Here is an 18,731-nt window from a genome sequence, read left to right on the forward strand (position 1 = left end):
GGTATCACATTAATGTAGTAATGTATAAATAGTCATATTTCACAGTCCTCACTGAAGACTAGGTCTACAGGTAGTTTATGCCTTCATGCATCAGTCTGTTGAGGTCTGGGTCCTCCAGAGCCCAAGGTTCATCGAGACTACCTTCCTTTAATCCAAGTTCATAGATACTTTGCATAGCTGGTGTCATTTCAGCTCATAGCAAAAACAGATGTGGTGTTGAACGCTATTGCCATCTTCTACCACAGGGGAAACATTTCCATAGCATTCTCTTCTTCCTCACTGCTCTCAGGAACAATTATGCAGTTCACAAGAGATAGCAGAGAATTCTCCCTTTTTTCCACCTGGAACACAAGACTTGTGCTCCATGCTGGAAGCTATTTGTCTAGGAGGGTGTGCCCAGACACCAAGCACAACATCATAGATCATGCAAAAAATAAGTTTTGGGCTCTACACTGCTCCCTTTCCCTTGTTTCCTCTTCCCCCAATGCTAATAAAATGCTCTTCTTTTTTGGAGTTACCTCCCTTCACAGCTGTTGGCTGCTCTTCCAGCTCTCAGCCCCCAGGCTTAAGTTCAGTTGCTTACTCAATGGGGAATGGCATTTGTCAATTCTAATGCCTGGTGTTAAACTGTGCAACTTAAAACCAGTTATAACCTTGAGCAAAATTATTTAATCGCAGGATTTAGCAGATTACAGGTTGAGAACACTATATAAACATCAGGCTGGGTTTTCAGGCTAAGCACTTGGAGGCAAGGCAGAGAGATGGCATTGCCTTTCCATTATCTTTCCACCTATCGCCCATGTTGTTAATGGCAGCAAATAATAGCCACAGGGGTTGCTATCATTTCCTCCACCTGGCAACAGTGTCACAGGCTGTTCCTCTGTCAGCAATTGCCAGAGGGAAGTGCTCTCTAGAAAAACCTCCACCTACTTGGAGATGTCTTTTTGCACACCTCCATACTACATTTACTGGGAAGTCGTGTGAGTATTTAGCTGCATGTTCAAGACAGCCTTTAAAACCTGTTCCTGGAATTTGGCTATTTGTCTGCACAGGGGTCTCCTCTACACAACACCCATTACCTGAAGATTAAGTAGAGAGTGGAAAGGCCCATGACATTATAAATTGTCTGAATCTGCCCCCAAAGAGCTTAATTCACATATTTGTTTGTGCTTTTTCATTTTTTTGTTTCTCCTATAATAAAATATCTTCTAGCAAGAAGAGTTTGCAAACTGGCTCTTGTTTGCAAGAAGTTTATTAAGAATTTTTTGTATTTTTGTATCCTTGAAAAAGACTTTTTCACTTTTCAAATTAGATTAGTGGGGGCTATTCTTGTGACTCAGAGTGCAAGCCTCCTGAATCCTTTGCTTGTGGGGAAACTGGGGCAGAGCATGAGACCTTTTCTTCTGTCACCATGCAGACCTTTGAGAGAAATAAAAGCTCTGATCCTTAGTCCATTCCTCTTTTCATTAAGCCATTCTGTATCTTTCATTGTTCTATTTTTTCATGATGGACAAAATTCCAGATTTTATCATCACTGGCCTGTTGTTCAGGACTGTTGTTCACGACTAGGCCACTGAGTAACTCTTTCTGCTCTTTGCACTTCATCATCAGTGAAGTCCTGGTACTGTTGTTAAATGTTATAATGACCCAGGGGAACTGCCTGACTATTTACTCAGATTAATCTCCTGATTTTTCAGCCAACTAATTGGTTTCTATCCTATTTTCTCTTCTGGATTATATGCTGACTTTTTTCTGATTGCTCCTATCACCTTCATTTCTTTCACATATTGCTTGTGGAATTAAGTTTGTCTAGCAACAGCCTTGTACTTGCCAAACTGTGCAATTTTTTTTATTTCTTAAAATACTCACTTTCTTCATGGCTAAGTCCAACCAACCCTTCTGCATTTCCCCTCCCCCCTCATCAAACATTGAATCACAGAGATTTTCATGATCGTAATCCCAATGGAAGGCCTAATAGACAAATTTCCCCAGGAAAAACATTTAAAACATTTGGGGTTATATCACCCAAATCTTCAAGAACCTGTGTCCACCAGTTCCTCAGTTATCAGACACTTGATCTCAAGGTGAGCCAATATCAGTTCTTCTCTTTTTTTCCAGAGGGGTTTAAACCCAAAATACTTTGTAGGGTGTCCTAAAGTTCAGGCTGGCTTGGTAAAGTCTCTACCCACAGAAGAGCTTCCAGCAAACTATCATGACAGGAGCTCTAAACTTGCAGGAATTATTCCATCTTTGTCTGACAGCAGAAGACAAGGGCAATTGCTCAACTTCAGATGGATGATATATGTCACAAGCAATCCCTGAACACAGGACTACTGTGCTTAGCATGTGACTGTAGGCCTGTAAAGTAGATGTTATTGTGTTTTAGCATTCAGTACATTTTTTCCTCAGCTGCTGTTATCAGAAAAAAAGTCCAAGTGCCTAATACCAGTTTGTGCTTTTTAGTGTTCATCACAGTGATACACAGACTTGGTCTAGCTAGTCCTGAGAAGAGCCCAGTGGGATGGCACTGTTCACACTGCCACAAGATAGGTAAAATTTACAGCCCAGCCATACAGAGAGAATATATGTCAGATGAAATTACAATGTGATCTTTCTGCGGTGTCAACTGCAAGCTGCAGTATCCAGGGAGGGGGCTTTTTGAGCATACTCCCTCTGCATGGCCTACTTTGTAGCTGGTGGCTGCATAGACACCTTTGGAGACTTTGATACTCTGCAGGTTTTGCAAGGAAGATAAAGGAAAGGCTAATTGTGTTCTCCAGTATGCTGTGCACTTGGAAAAGGCTTGAGGCAGTCTGACCCTAAATATTGATGATTCAAGTTAAAATTGTCTCCAGATGACAAGATGCATTCATTTTTTTTCCTCTATTATCCCCAATACACAAATCTTTTCTTTTTCAAAACTAGATTATCTCCTAAAATCAAAAGCTCTAATTAATTCTACCATTTTATCTGCAACAGACACTGTTAACATCTCATATCATGCTCCAATAAATTTGCCCACAGAGATTAACAACATCTGAGAGGGGAAAGAAAAAGAAAGAAAAAAAGGAGGGAAAGAAAGCTTTTTCAGTTGAAGACCAGGAACTATTCTTCTAATTAGCCCAGGTACACAATGGCATTAGCATGGCTGCACTGCTTCTGGGAGCAAATTAGTGTCTGCGTGGATCTCTGCTGCATCACCTCCAAGCTACAGAGCTGGGCTGGGTCTACCTAACACAGTGCTGCACGTGTCCTACAGGGAAAATCCCACTGTAAAGTAGAGCATCTCTGCTCCTTACCAAAAGCTAAATTAGAGAGAAGCCTTTGCTAAAGAACAGCTGCTGACAAAGGTTGTTCAAATGTGTCAGCACAATAAAAGGCCTTCCTTGCTCAAGAATGTAACCTGGCAAGGACCTTGATGTGGGAATACACAAACAAAAACTGTCTTTGTGAAGGAGCCATCTAGGATATCAGATTGTTATAAGTACCAACAACTGCATTGAGTTCAGTCAGTTAATAGAGAACTAGAGGCTGACACTTTTTGTACAAGGTCAAATTTTATTCCAAAGAATTGGTAGGAACCAACTGGAGAGACAATAAACACAGGTGAAAAAATAGGCATCTGCTGTAAATTCATTTTTTGTGCTGCATGTGAAAGAAATGGGAGCTTGCATCACTACTGATTTGTGTTGGACAAAGTGATTTACATAAAAGATGGGACCAGAAATATGAATCAAAACCGTACACTCTTTTTCCTTAAACAATGGCAAAGTTTATATCTAATAATTCAAGTTCTATGTATGTGGTTCCATGCTTTCTGATTCCAACAGGGACTTTGAAATGGAAATGCCAAACTTGGTATGCAGGGCATGATGGATCACCATGTATGCACAGGAATAAAAGGGTTGTCATTGGAAGTAATTTTGCGTTGAATTACACAATGTGTAATCCAATTGAAATCAGCAGAACGGCACAAGGTGTAATGTAGTGTGCAAAACGTGATCCATTGCATGCAATTTTAACAGGGATACCACACCGCTCATCTAAGTAATGTGCTAAAATTGAATTTGTGAAAGGTAGGGGGAGAAGAATTGTGAAGAATGGATTCATTTTATAATTGGGAAAACACTTTTTTCAGAAGGTGACTGAATATATCTTTTTAAGGATAATTTATTACACTTGGAAATTGTTTGTTTTGTAATAGTGCTGTCAGATCCTCAAAATTTGGCAAGTCCCCTTGCTGGCATAGAGTGGGACCAGCCAAGCCTGTCAGCCTGGGAGAGCTTAGTATCCATTTTCCCCATTGACATGTGTCACATTATTTAATACTGTTCCTAAATGAACTCCATCATCATCAGTAAATCTTTTTCTCACATCCTCAACCAGCAGTGTTTCCCCAGGAAAAGTAGCAGGTCTCACACTGGCATCCCTTGGCACAGTGCCCTCTGTTGCCTGCAGGAAAAGAAAAGAGGGAAAAAGAACTAATTTCCATGCTGTAGCTTTGTTTAAACAGCAGAGAAGGTGGTAAGTCTTGCAGGAGTGGAGTGGGGGTTAAAAAGTTGTGGGTGCCATGAGTGTGATGCAGTATTTTTCAAGGGTCAGGACAGGCACAGCAGGATCTGCACTGCTCAGGCTCAGGAACGATCCCTTCGCCAGTGTCCTGTCAAAGCTGACAACTGAGTTTATTCAAGGCTTGCAATATGAACATAAGACACAGTTATCTGATTTCCTCATTATCCTCATACTGAGGATAAGGAGAATGACATGTGGTACCTTTAAAATATTTTTTTTAAACATTAGGAAGTCTCCTGGTGTTGGTAGTGTTTAACAAGCTGTGTTTTCAAGATAAAATCTACAGTCCAGTCACTGGCTTAATGCTCTTCGTGGTGCCATTAGCATATAATTTTTCATTGAATACTGCTTGCTATTGGTGAAAATTATAAGCTCTGTGTAAAAATGCCTACCACTCTTCCATATATTTGATACTCTGGAATTATGTTGCACCCCAGGAATATTATTTTAGATCTACATAGAAAATATTTATCTATACATATAATATAGAAAGTAATGTTAGATATGTATATTTCAAATGTACATGAGCTGAGATAAATGTGACCTATATTATATCAGTAATAATAATTAAAAACCCAAACTGAAAGTATGGCTTCTGACTAACTCACATTATTTCCTTTTTTTTTTTCCCCTTAAAAAATGAATATGTAAAGTTAGCACTGTTTTCTGGACTAATTTCTAATCACTATATTCTACATGACTGTAGTTTTATTTTTAGCATCTTCTTAACATTTGGATATCAGTAATTCTAGCAACACAAAATTTTGGAGTAAAAGCTCAAATGTTTTTCTCATGAAAATTTCAAATATACCTTATTTACCACTTTTAAATCACTGCCTATATGAAGTAAGAACTTATAAATTCACTGGAAACCCATTTAGTTTTTCACTGTGCAGGAACTCCTATTATTTATGCAGTTTTCATTAATGATTCTTCTTTGCTTCTGCATTATGTGAGATTCTTTTTGAGGTGAAAGGCTTCTTTCTCCTCTTTTATTCTTCAATCCTTTTGAATGATTTTTTTAGAGTTCTTTATAGATTTTTTTCAAAGCCCACAGTGGAATCAAAAGCTCAAATAAGGAACTCGTAGATATCAAACTTTATCAATGTAATCAAGGTACAGAATCATGAAAACAGGTGAGAGTGCTAGTCATAAACCCATCACGACCTGAGGAAGGGTAAATGAAGTAGTGGAAATGCTGGAAGTGGGACCCTTGCTTTCCCTTCCTTCTAATCCCAAGTCTTGGTTCTTCCAAGTGGAAGTGGTCACTTTGAGGATATTCAAGTCTGACCCAGGACACTGCTTTGGCTCTCACAGAGAAATGGGGAAATATGTTATCACGGCGCCTTCAGTCTGGGCTGCCCAAAGGGCCTTGTCTGCTAAGTAAAATGAAAAGTATCCCCAAGGAAATAAGTCCAGTTCTGTTGAATGGAGGATGTGAGTATTCGCTGTGATGCTCCCTAATAGGAGTTGCAGCTGAAATCAATGCTTTGAGTCAGGTGTGGGACAGGAGGACTACTCTTTTCCATTCCCAGCTGCATCACTATGTTTCAAAAGCACTTTGGGTCAAAATGCTGTCTCAGGCTGGAATTTGATCTTTCCAAAATGCCTCTGTCTTATTTTATCTGATGCAAAAGGCTTCTATGAGTCGCCTTAGTAATGCCCAGTAATGTTCTCCCAAGTCATTGGTAGACACACACTGACCATGCTGCTGTCTGAAAAGGGACTTGTTACGTATGGCAAGTCTGTGCAGACCATAATCTGCATACTGTCTTCTAAAGAAAGATGGCTCATGCCAAATTTTTTTTTTTACCCTGAAAATCCAGCTTCACTCTGAAAAAAAGTACCAGTAATTGTTTATTCAAACTTTTAGTAGTCAGTCATCTAGCTATTGATAATTCCTTACTTTTTACTGTGATTGGGAGGCATTTAACAAATCCAACAGAGTTTTGTCTATTCTTTCATTAAACTAAAAGCCTAGATCAGTAATACAACATAAATGGATTGCCTGATATCCAAATTCCGAGCTATACCTTTCATGTGTAATTGATACAGACTACCTAAGCTCTCTGTGGAGTAGAGGAAAATGTAGAAATTCAGCTTAGTCATGCCTTTCCTGTGTGGTATTCTCAGGACATAGACGGCATAATTGACTACAGACATCTTAGTTTAAAAGCCATCTTTTAAGTTTCATCCAGTCCTAGTAATTCGTGTACAGTCCCATGGGCTACATCCAAGGATTATGCTAATTTTATTAGCAACTCCTCTTACTTTAATTAAACTGTACAAATTCCCATCTGGTCACTGTTGTGCCAACACCCTTCTTTCAATTTTTATTTTAATGTATAGAAAATTTGTGGGTTTTCATTTTAGTTCTGATTTCCTGAATTACCCATTGTGTTTTCTACATGAAACAACACAATTTTGAGGGATGAACTGGTCTTCAAATTGAGCTAATGGGGTTGAGGAAACCTCTGGATCAAAGCAGAGACCCAAGTTTCTAAAATTGGCCAGGTCTTTTTTGGGAGCACCAAGCTATACAGTTCTGTTCAAAATACAAGCAAGCTCTGAATTAACATTTACTGTGTTTATACCACAAAGCAGAGCAATGTGAATTCCTTAGTGGACTGTTAATTTACATGTTATACACTTTCAAATATTTCCAAAAGCAAATGTGAAATTATTAGTAATCTGTTCACATGCTCACAAAATGTTATTAGCAAAATGCCTTGGGCAGTGTGTTATCTTGACTAAAATTGATAATTTTGTATGTTAAAACTAAAGCAACTCTCACTGCCCCTGAATAATTTTAGGACCTGCCCAGGGCTCACACCTCCTGGTCACACCACTTCTCAATGTGTGTGTTGAGCTGAAGGAGAAAAAAAGACCAAGAAACCCATAAAGAGCAACATCCCCTGCCCAGAACAGTGACCTAAGGTTTGAGTGATTCAGCTCTTCTGGAAGCCTCAGTAAATGCTTTCTGTGGAGTTCTGCAGTTAAAAATGGATTATTATCTATAAAATCACTGTGAGGAGGTGATTCTGGTGTTTACCACTTGTTCTGCTTATGTAAGTTTTAAATTGTGTATATTGCTCTGAAGAAATCAAGCCTGGTGGTTATTTTTCCTTCTGCATAACCCTCTGTCAGCAGCTGTTTGTGGTTCTGACAGAGCCAAAGCCCTGGACAAAAAAATTTCGTACTCCTCAAAGTGTTGAGGTTGTTCTTCTTTTTAAAGAGGACCAGAGAGCAAGCAATTTAATGGTATTTGTCAATGTATCTATTTTTTTTGAATAATGGTTTCCATGCCTTGCAGACTCATATATAACATGACACTTCCTTCTAAATGCCAATTATTCTGTCCAGAAGAGTTGCCCAAAAGTCTACTCCTCAAAGTTTCACACCAGACTCACATGGGATATTAAAATTCAATAAAAGCTGTTGTGATAGTAAGATTGTGAAAAAAGCCTGTGCCATAGCTGAATATTTTTTATATGGGTGTAAAACACGTTCCAGCAATTTACATTTACTGCTATGAAGTAATTGAGTAAAGAAATGCATCATCATTTTCTTTTTTAGCACGTAGGTGAATTATTTTACCAACATGTGAAAGGGTGTTCATATAACATCATGGTGCTTTGTGCTAGAGAAAAACAATTACAGTGAATAAGGTAGAATGGCTCTGTTATTGCAGTACATAAGACTTTGATTACATACTGCCAAGATTCATACCAGCCTAGTAGTTGTTGACAGATAAAGTAACAAAAATGAAACTCATTTATTTTTTCTTTATTGAGACCTCAAGGTAAAGCAAATTTTCAGTTCTTGTACTTACTACATTGAAGGAACAGAGACTGACAGTCAAAATGTGCAAGTCCAGAAATATAAATTAAACCTAGTTTCATATCGAAGTTTCATTTAGTCTCTGAAAAGGAGCTGCTGCTTGGATTATTTTTGATCCTAAAACAAATACACTGTAGACAACCATAGTGTATCTTGGATGAATTAACCCCCTCATACATTTAGCTTTTATGTGTTTTCCAGGATATACATCTATCTCTGTTCAAACAATTAAAACATTTGTTATGGACTTAATTATTTTTCTTTTTTTCCTCCTGTTTAATAACTATTGACAGTATTTGCAAACCCAGAGAACATGTAGATGGTTTTAATAGAGTGTAGCACTTTTGCTGAAGAAAATATATATTTTGAGGAAAAAGTCTGCCCTCCCTCCTTGTGTAAGGAAAATTCTTCTGACTTTTACCATGAGTTGTTCTAGGCAGCTAGATGCTGTATTATTTTATGATAATTTTAGTAAATTATTTTTTGTAAATTTGTTTATTTTCTAAAGAGCAGGTAAGAGTAGCTATTAAAATAAACAAATGAGTGGGTTTATTCCATCAGAATCTTGGATTAGTTACCTAGTCCAACTGAACATAATTGCTGTTCAGATTAATGAGGCAGTATCCTGGTATCTCCTCTGTAATTAAACACTTCTCTGGTTCAATACAGTATTAAAGATGCACCAGACGTTGAAAGCTCAGTGGTGAAATTTAAAACTGTTGAAATTGGAGAGGTCAGCTGTGAAATACAAATTCCTTTGCAGTATGGAAAATCCACTTGTACAGTGTGTTTCACAAATAATTTGGCTTATATTGGGGATGCTGTATTTTTTAAAAAAAAATCTTATCTTTCTGCCATCTAAATTTGAGAATTTTTTTTCATTAGTTCTTAAGAAAAAGTAACATAAAGTGCACTTGTTTCCAGAATTACCTTTTCTGACCTTTCACAAGATGATAATTGCAGTACCAGTAGGCTTAGAGGACTTGTTAAAAAAATTAAGCTTGTAAAGTAGCAAAAAATGCCCCCTTGCTTGCTGGTGTCAATTTCAAAATTAACATTTTAGTTCATGTGCTTCTAATAATCGCTGACCCTTACTTCATGTGCTTTCCACAGGAAATGAATACAGCAGAAATTACTTTGACCCGTTGATGGGTGAGGAAATAAACCCAAGGCAGTGTGGGATGGAGGTCAGTGAGGAAGGTGAGGCAGAATTAAGTATGTAATTTTGGTGTCAGAATATTCTTTTCCATTCATGAAAATGAGGTGTCAGAGATCACATATGCAGTTCTATTTAAATATTGAGGTTTACAATTTAAATTCTAAGCCTTAACTGCTCTGCACACGGTGGGCAGTATACACAGACTTTGATCAAGGACAGTGAGTTAATGGGCAGGTAAAAATGAGGCTGTTCTGTATTCACTCTGCTACTGTAGCAAAACGAAGCACGCTCTGAAAGCATTGTCTACACCGTATTCCTTTTAATTAATGAAGTTATTCCAGAACTGGGTGTGAAGCTGTAGCTTTTTCACAATCCTGCTCCCAAAGTCCTCCTTGGAGAGCAATTTTATTACAGAGTTGAATGTGTGTTTGCCTAAGAGAAGGAAACCCCAGAGTGAATAAAAGTGCATGAGGAGGTTTTTTTGGTTTTCTTTTTTGCCAGTTTAGCCGAGATGTTTAGCTTTGCTCTCTGTGGGCGATAGCAACCGCTGGGAGGGTGTGACTCTGCAGAGCTGGAAGAACAGAAGTTATGCATAGGTATGAGAGAGATTAACCAGGAGGTATTGTCTAGCAGAGGAAATTCTCCTCTGCTGTCATGGCTTTTAGATAAAAAAGGGTGGGAACGGGCCTGCCTGAATTTGCATGGACTTAAGTAAGAGCATCATCATGGTAATGAAGTGCTTAGCTATGCGCTGGGTGCTTTGGCCTGGCTCCTGTTGTTAAGAACTAACAAGCTGATAGCACGCGAGAGACAGCTCTCCTGTGTTACCTTGCTAGCCTCTTGCTTTCCTAAAGCCTGTGCTCATCCAGAGACTCTCCAGATGCACAGCTGTATTCAGAGCTAAAAAAAGTTATCTATCCTAAAGGGTCTCAAAGTTGTTCGCTTCTGAAAGTCACAAGAAACTTTGAGCACATATTGAGGTTTTAAACTTTTGAGACAAAAACTTATGTGACTGAAAAAAACAGGCTCTATTGCATATAACCAACTTGAATTACTGTTTTCTGGTGAAAAAAACCCCCAAGGTTGATCAAGGTTGAATTACATCTAATCCAAATAACTTCCCCATTCATTGTGTAGGATAGCAGTGTAACAATACCTGGGAAGTCAACTTCTGGCTCAGAGTTTTTTTTAGAGGAAAGATATTTTTCCTGTTGGTCCTGCCTTGGTTCATCTTATGAAAGGGCTTTATGAGTCATGATCTGCTTCATAACCAGGGAATGAAAAGCAGATTAGATTTATGCATCTGTGCATGTATGCCTGAAATCGTGTAGGGACAGAGTGGTGACATAAGGGATATACGGAAATACAGTTCTCACTGGGAGAAAACATTTTCTTGACTGTGTTGAAGAGGCTGAGTGATAAACTTAACCATAAATGCTGATTTTGTATTTGTGTGGTGGGGGTTTTTATATATATATTTATTTATTTGGGTATTTGGACCAGGCTCTTAGTCTATTGACTTCCAGGGTTTGGAATGGGGAGGTGGTTTTAGTCAACTGCATGTCATGCTAAGCCTGACATCCATGTGTGAAAAGCTGTCTTTTGGTGTTCCTCCTTTTTCTCCCTGGCAAAAATGTTACTTAAAAGTTGGGATAACACTTGCTTATAAAAAGTCAAATATCTGCAATACCAGCCTCAGGTTGGCTGTGTGGATGTCTGTTGTGCAGTTATAATGCTATATTTACCAATACCTCTGCCAAGAGCAAAAAAAATACCTTGCAGATATTCAAAAGGTGCCTGGATATGGTCCTGGGCAACTTGGCTCTGTTTGAGCAAGGGCAGCTGGGCTAGATGGATTCTAGAGGTGTCTTCCTACCTTAAGCAGTCTGATTTGTCAATACTTACAAACCAGGCTCACTATCTGGCTTCTTTTTCCTTGCAGAAGTGTTAAATGAGTGGAATTATTTTTGTATGTAGTGGATGGATTTAAAAAAGACCACTTGAACTAAAGCTTGGTCATCCCCTGATTGGAAACCATTCTGGTTTACCTCTTCTTTCTGGCTAGCAGCTTGTCATGAGCAAGAGTAAAACCAGAAAAACGTGAACAAATTAGGGCACACTTTCAAGTTACACTCCTAGAATTTTAGAAAACCAGCTCAATGCCTGAAGAGAATATTTGGTGAAAAGCAAATCTTCATCTACTAACTATTCTTTAATGGGTTATTCTGTGAAAATGAAGATATTGGCAATTATATTTTCTATATTTGATAAATTAGATTGGTTCTAGAAATTTGTGTGAGTTCATAGTGCCCTGAGAGCAAACAACGTCCCACTATGGATTTCCTTGTGCCGCTTCCCAAAGGAACATTTCAACATTGCAGGCTACAAGAAGTGTAAGATTTTATACTTTCAGAGGAAGTTTGCAGAAGCCACTACCTTCTTTGAAAGATCAGTGTAACCTGGCTCTGAAATTTCCAGATTAAAAAAGCATATTCTTTGAGATTCTATTGAGCACTTGAAAAGAGCTACTCAAGCTTGCATGTAGCTGTACTTCAATCCACCTGCATTGCATGCATTTCTGTCTGCCTGTCTTCACTGGCAACTTGGAGAAGTCAGGGTCTGGGAGATCTGGAGAGAAAATGGTCCCAATTGATAATTTCTCCCTTGAATACAGAAACTTTAAGTAATTTATTTTTTTTTTTCCTAGGTCTCATGGAAACAGGTAAGCTTCATGCATATCCTTTGCTGCTTTTTAAAATTTGCAGATATTACTGAAAATTTGAATGACTAACCAGCCAAAAATTCAAAGTTCATAGAGTATTGCAATGACTACTCCTACTTGATATTGTGTTAGTATTATTGACAGCAAGGTAAAATTTCTAATGAAGATCCAAAATCACATTAGAATAAATAGGGTACTTTGATTTTTAAGAGACAAATAGAATTCATCTGGCAATTTAAATATAAACAGTCATTTCAGCTACTCTATACGTAAAATTTATAAACCAGTGTCAGTACAGGTCAACATATAATATTGCTTACCATTTAAAAGTAAATGACTATATATTTTATTTTGACTTTTCTTGCATCAGAAAAGTGACTGTAATTTTATTCTGAGTTATGAAACTAGCATTGTAAAAACTATCTTCAAGTGTCAAAGGACTTCCTAACTTTTGTATTTTTATACCTTTAATTTTAATTTAAAATAATATTCCCTGAAATACTACTGGAAGAAATTGTAGTTGTTTCACTGTTGTTTTTTTAAGATCCTGTGAAATTTGATGAGCAAATCCTGTACTCTAAACTGATGAAGCTTCTAGATGAAGAAAACAAGATGCTGGACTTCCAAGGTAAATAGCAAAGTCAATTGGATAAAATAAAATAAAACTCTTTTGAGTCTGCATGGGGGGACAAGAGAGGGTAATCCATCCCCTTGAACTCAGAAGTCAAAGGGATGATGGTTTTAATGCAATTCTGTAAGGCCTTTTTCTCCAAATGTTTTTGTTTTGTGTCATGTTTATGTGGTTTTAACTGTAACTTAAGTGGCGTGCTTTCTCTAGATTGCTTCACTGCATGTTGAATTCCACACTTAGGAAGGAAGACTGGAAATATCATTACTTATGTGCTCAGATCTAGAAATCAAAATCCTTATTTAAGCTGCTAAACACGAATGGGAAATTTGTCTGATGCATGAGTCACGTGACACTGTTTCAGGTTATCTATACAAGGATTTACACCAACAGATGAGTAAGAAAGTGTTTTCTGTGCCTTTGTTAGGAAATACAAGTTGATGTTCCATCTACAGTAAAAACAAAGTGTATGAGAAGAGATTTCTTTACCTCAAGCAAACAGCCTTACTTTGGTTTCACTTATTTTTACAGGCATTACTTCAATTACAGGCATTACATTACAATCTGTTTGATTCATGAGACCTTTACCATCACAGCCTTTTCACACGCCCCATGTCTGCTGCTCTCCTCTGGTTCATCCTAGGAGAAGTGAAGTTTGTACAAGCCTTTTTCAGCAGCTGTCTTTTGTGCAGAATTGTTTTGTGTCCTTTGTATCTGTATGAGGCTTCCTGCTGTATTTCAGCAATACATGGGCCTGCTCTGTCAGAGAGAGCGGTGGTTGCCTATGACACTGGAGCTCCAGGAGCTGCAACTTGTTTTTTGACTATTTAGTTCATAAACAACTTTGTTCTAGAAGAGGCAAATGTTTTCTTTTGCAAAATCTCTTGAACTGGCACTGGTCATATCAGTTACATCTTTGAAACCCATTTCATCTCATTTTTTCATTTTTAATGCGAAGGGGGAAAAGTGCAACCATCACAATTGAACTCATACAGATATTTTAAGCAAAAGCCTTTAACAAATTATTAGCAAGATCTCAATTTTCCCATGTTAATGTCAATTCTGGGGCAAGCAAATGCATTGGCATGTGTGTCTCACACTCCATGTGCACATCAGAGCCCCCTGTGTAGGAGTGAGGGCAGCAAATGGGGGATGCACTGCAGGCCACTGCCATCCTGTGTCCCAAGCTGTGCTTTGGTGCTTTTATTTCTTGAAAGTGCCACGATGGGTGTCAGAGCTGGTCCTGTGGGTGAAGCTGCACACTGTTCCAGCTGAATTTATTACTTTTCTTTGCTTGGATGAAGCAAATCCAGAAAAGAGAGATTTTTCTGGGGAGGTGAAGCTTGTACAGTTTCCACCCCTGAGCATGTATCAGGGTGTATTTATTTCTGCCTGTGTTTTTTTCTCTCAGTAGTTGAACTAGTTGGTCACTTCCAACCCTTTTTTTTTTGTTTAACAGGGAGCAAGTCTCACAGGTATGACTTCCTTACCAGTTTTATGGAAGTGGGCAGTTGAGCAGAGCAGACAAGCATTATTAATGTCTCCACCGAGGGAAAAGCTAATATGGGAGTTTGACCCTTATTAGGCATCAGAAAAACCATAGGAAACTAGGATTCATTTGGTTCCACTCTTACAGAACTGCTTCGTTTCTTCATTTGGCCACTGAGCTGAAAAATCACATAGTCATACAGTCCTAATTAATAGATGATCTCCAAAGGAATGGAAAGAACATGGCTCAGGATTTATATAATTGTATATTTAAAGCATTTTGTCACTGATTAACCTGTTGGTCACTCTTGTGGTATGTGTTACTTCTTATTATAAGACAACTTAAAAGGCACTATTGGTTGTTTGTTTTTAAAGATATAGACTACATATTTTTACCTTGCATTTTTGTCAATATAAGATTGTGATGCATGAACATTTTAAATGATGATATGTGAGTGCCATAAAAAGTAATTTCTATTATATTGTTCTTTGGCAAGAATCAAAAAATTAATGTGCCAAGTTTTGCAGAGTTTTAGTTTTCTGAAACTGCTGCACAAGCCTTCAGCACTGAACTTTTTTAGATACAATTTGTACACAGTTTTCTAGACCAGGTAGCCAAAATTATTTTTCCTTATGGAGTTTGTTGCAGCTTTATGCATCAAATCCACCCTGAGGTGTAGTCTGCTGCTGAATATACCCTTTAAATGACAATCTCAGTATATAAACTTCTGCTATCTGATTATGCAAAAATACAGAAGTAAATGAAGTCACAAGCAGTCAAACTAAGACCAGAGAGAATGTTTTAATTACAGCCCAGCATCTGCAAATAAAGCCTGTGCTGAAGTAATTTAAGCTACAAGGAAAGCATGACTCTCAGGGTTAGGTACATCCAAAGCAAGGAAAACTTTTGATGCCCATGCTAGCAATTTCAAGTAGCAAGTTTTTAATTAGTTTATCAATCCATTAATGAATTTTCAGCCATTTTATCATCTGTGTACAAAATAGTAGAAATTTTAATGCTGGCTACGTTTGTACAGTGAGGATTTATTTGCTTTTCTTTTGGTCAAGTATTGCTCTGGGGCACCACCTCAATCCTCCAACCTGTGGATCAGCTCAAGCAAGGACCCACCTGATGCTGACCAAGTTTGAGAAGCTTCTTTGCAAAGCCACTGCAGCAGGAATAGATCAGCTGAACTACCCTGTTCTCTCCTTGTTTCCAATTGAGGCAAATGAACAACTGTGCTTAAATGAGCATATGTATCTTTTAATAAAATATTTTTTAAATCTAAGTTGTAATTTATCACTCTGTTTTTCAGAGCTGCTTCCCTTGAAAAGGCTTTTGAAAATTGTCTCTTCCTTTGCTCTTTTTTGACAAAACTTGTGCTAGTGAGTCCAATGTTTTCCACCAAAATTGAGTTTGCTTGATATGATTCCTCACAAAAACATGAAATGCAAAAAAGAAAAAGCATATTTTGATGAATTGGTTCATATTTATATTTTTGAAATAAATGGTTTTATTCCCTTTTTGACTATTGCTATACCTTGAGACAGGAATCTACTGACTTCCCAGGATGTAAACTTGCAGTGCTCCTGTGAAAGCAGTAAAGCAGCTGATTTATACAAGCTGAGCATATGGCCCGTTGTGTACAACACAGCGTCAAGGGGAACAAGCAATGCTCCATCTTGTGCTTTTGGCAATGTTTCTTTTTCCTGTGCTTCCTGGGGTTTCTCTCTCCTAGCCAAACCCTTAATGTTACAGTAAATTTAAATGTAAATATTGTTTTGTTTTTGCAGTTAATAGTTGTAGGTCAAATCACTTTTCATTAGGTTTGTAAAGTGCTACATGAAGAGATGTGTACCCTAAGGTAATGGTTTGAGTTGTTTATATCTACTGTACATTTCCCCCAACATGATTTTGAATCGTATCCTGTTGCAATTAAATAGAAAACCCACCCTACTTCCTGTGTGTTGGTGGCACTGAGGTGATTTAAGTTCTCGGGAGGCTCAACAATTAAAGTCATTAAACAATGAGCAGTGAGCAAAACTGGAAATGTTAATAGCCTTAGTTTTATCTTTCCTTTTCTGGTCTTCATTAGGGAATGAAAGACTTCAAAGGAGAGTGAGGAAAAAAACCCTCTCTTTTAACTGCTTTCATGTCATAGGATGGACAAAGAGAAGCAAATAAATGGATATGGCATTTTCTTTAAGAGATAGGCACAGAGAACTATAAAATACAGACAGAATATACAGAATTCTTACACACAGAAATATGAAGTAAGACAGACAGATGTGGGCAATCTGATATCTGTTATCTTTTAGTGATGTTAATGTGAAAACATGAGCAAAAATAGTTGTCATTATTTATGATCCAAACTAGTGCTAGTACTGTAGCAGATATCAATGAGAAGATCTATTTTTAATATAGCATGAGCAATTAAACTGAAAAAAAATAAATTTCTTTTTAAGGCTGACTTTATGAATGATTTTTATTTGTGTGATGCATGTACCCTTGGTTCTGCATAAGTCTCTGCAGTGAAATCAGGGGAATGGTGTGGGTGAGAGCAGAACTGGACCCCATTAATTAGGCAGAAGCTACACATGTACACCCAGGGAAAGGAATCCAATCATTTGGGGTGAGTTGAAAGGAAGATGAAATTCTTGATGTTGCTTCACCTAAAACTCCCATTCAATTGCAGTTATTACTCCTCTTCCTCAGGACGGAATGCCAAAGTTGTTCCAAATCCCTGTCCCTTTAAGATTAACATGCAAGCAAAGTGCCAGTGGAAATGTAGATCATACATTTTAGAATGTTCCTAAGGAACAAGCTGCACATGCTAAATTTGTACCTGAATTCAGATGTTGCACTTGAGGACAGTTTTCCTGGTACTGACACTTGGCACCTGTCAGTTGTGTTACTGGTGCTGTTTCACAGTTAAAGTTTTGGTGGGCCAAACATATTAACCGAGAAGGTAGCACCCAGTGAATGAGCTCCCATTTGCTGAGAGATAATCTGCCACTTTTGTTTCAAGCAGGCCGTGTCGTCAGTGAAGATTTTCCGGACGCTGTAACGCCTGTCAGCTCCAGTAAGGCATGTGACCTTCACAGGGAGCTTGAAGATGAAGAGATTCCTTCATATATCGAACAGTTTGAGAGAGATGTTCAGGATGACATAATTCTGCTTGGCAGCTTTTCACTGGAACAGGTCAGAGTTAAGAACTATAAGACAATTTTATCACTTGCTTCATAACATGATGCTGGCTTGTTAACCTTGTACACCCCAATTCTATTTCTCTGCCTGGCGACACATATATTGAAAGGAAAGGATAACCACTGTCGTTGGCATGCTTTATGTGACTGGCACTTTGCTAAGCTAACAGCAGGACCTTTATCTTTGTCTCCATTTCAATGTGAATAAAAATAGATTGCCTTCATGGCTTCTTTCCTAAATAGTGGAGGATCTCTGACTGCTATGTAGTAATATTGCAATTGAGTTTCAATCAAGAGACTAAGTCTAAGACATCTCTCTCTGCCACATTTAACAGAGGCTTATTCATCAGTGAGCAAGTTCGGATTGGAGGATTTATGTAGCAATGTTCATTGTACAGAGGATAAGATTATTTCCCCATTATAAATCTGTTATGTTTGTCAGGGTGGCAAAGCTTTCTAAGGTTTTTTTTTTTTTTTCTGTCATTTATAGCATAAAGGGACAGGTTCTGGTTCATGTTGACAAAGGCACAAGTTTGCAGGGCTGAAATGATACTAGTGGGCACCTAATGACCATTTGTCCCTTTGAAAAATCTCATACTAAGACTAGAGGACAGGAAGAGAGATTAATTGATGAATCTATCATTTTTAATTAGCAACATGAGAACAGCGCACTGGCTCTGATGGGCTTAAAATAGGTTATCCAGTGACTGATGGTGATCTAAGCTTTCTTTTATTTTCAGGGGAAGTTTTTAGATTTTTTTTTTTTTTCCACTGCAGGACTAAACCTTATCATTCCCTTCTGCATGATGGTGAGGGACACAATTCTCTTCCTTACTGCTTTCCTCTAAATTCTGTAGCTATATTTCATTCCTTGGGACTTTTTTATAGCTGTATGCATCATGCATGGAAGGTGGTATGGGTAATACTTTTCAGAGAATGTGAAATGGAAGGGAACTGTGAGGGAAAAGAACTGAGATGGTACTAAGAACCTCATCTGCCTCAAGGTACTGACGGAGAATGAACCTGGGAATAGGTGAACAGAAAGTGCTGCACCTTTCCAGAAGGTTATAATATGTTGAGAGCTTGCACTTTAACTATGCTTGGGCTATTCAGAT

General features: G+C 38.0%; 1 protein-coding gene across 1 annotated transcript in view; it reads left to right on the forward strand.

The window, feature by feature from the left end:
• The window catches only part of OFCC1 (orofacial cleft 1 candidate 1), a gene marked incomplete at its 5' end in the record, with an annotated part of 20,828 nt that extends 2,429 nt beyond the window's left edge, over nucleotides 1–18,399 (forward strand). The window contains 4 exons of the mRNA XM_033519290.1: nucleotides 9,526–9,612; nucleotides 12,838–12,921; nucleotides 17,442–17,611; nucleotides 18,394–18,399. Of these exons, the coding sequence (XP_033375181.1) occupies nucleotides 9,526–9,612; nucleotides 12,838–12,921; nucleotides 17,442–17,611; nucleotides 18,394–18,399 (347 nt within the window). The remainder of the gene's footprint in view (nucleotides 1–9,525; nucleotides 9,613–12,837; nucleotides 12,922–17,441; nucleotides 17,612–18,393) is intronic.
• Nucleotides 18,400–18,731: the final 332 nt, after the last annotated feature.

Source organism: Parus major, chromosome 2, assembly GCF_001522545.3.
Source record: "Parus major isolate Abel chromosome 2, Parus_major1.1, whole genome shotgun sequence".
NCBI lineage: Eukaryota > Metazoa > Chordata > Aves > Passeriformes > Paridae > Parus > Parus major.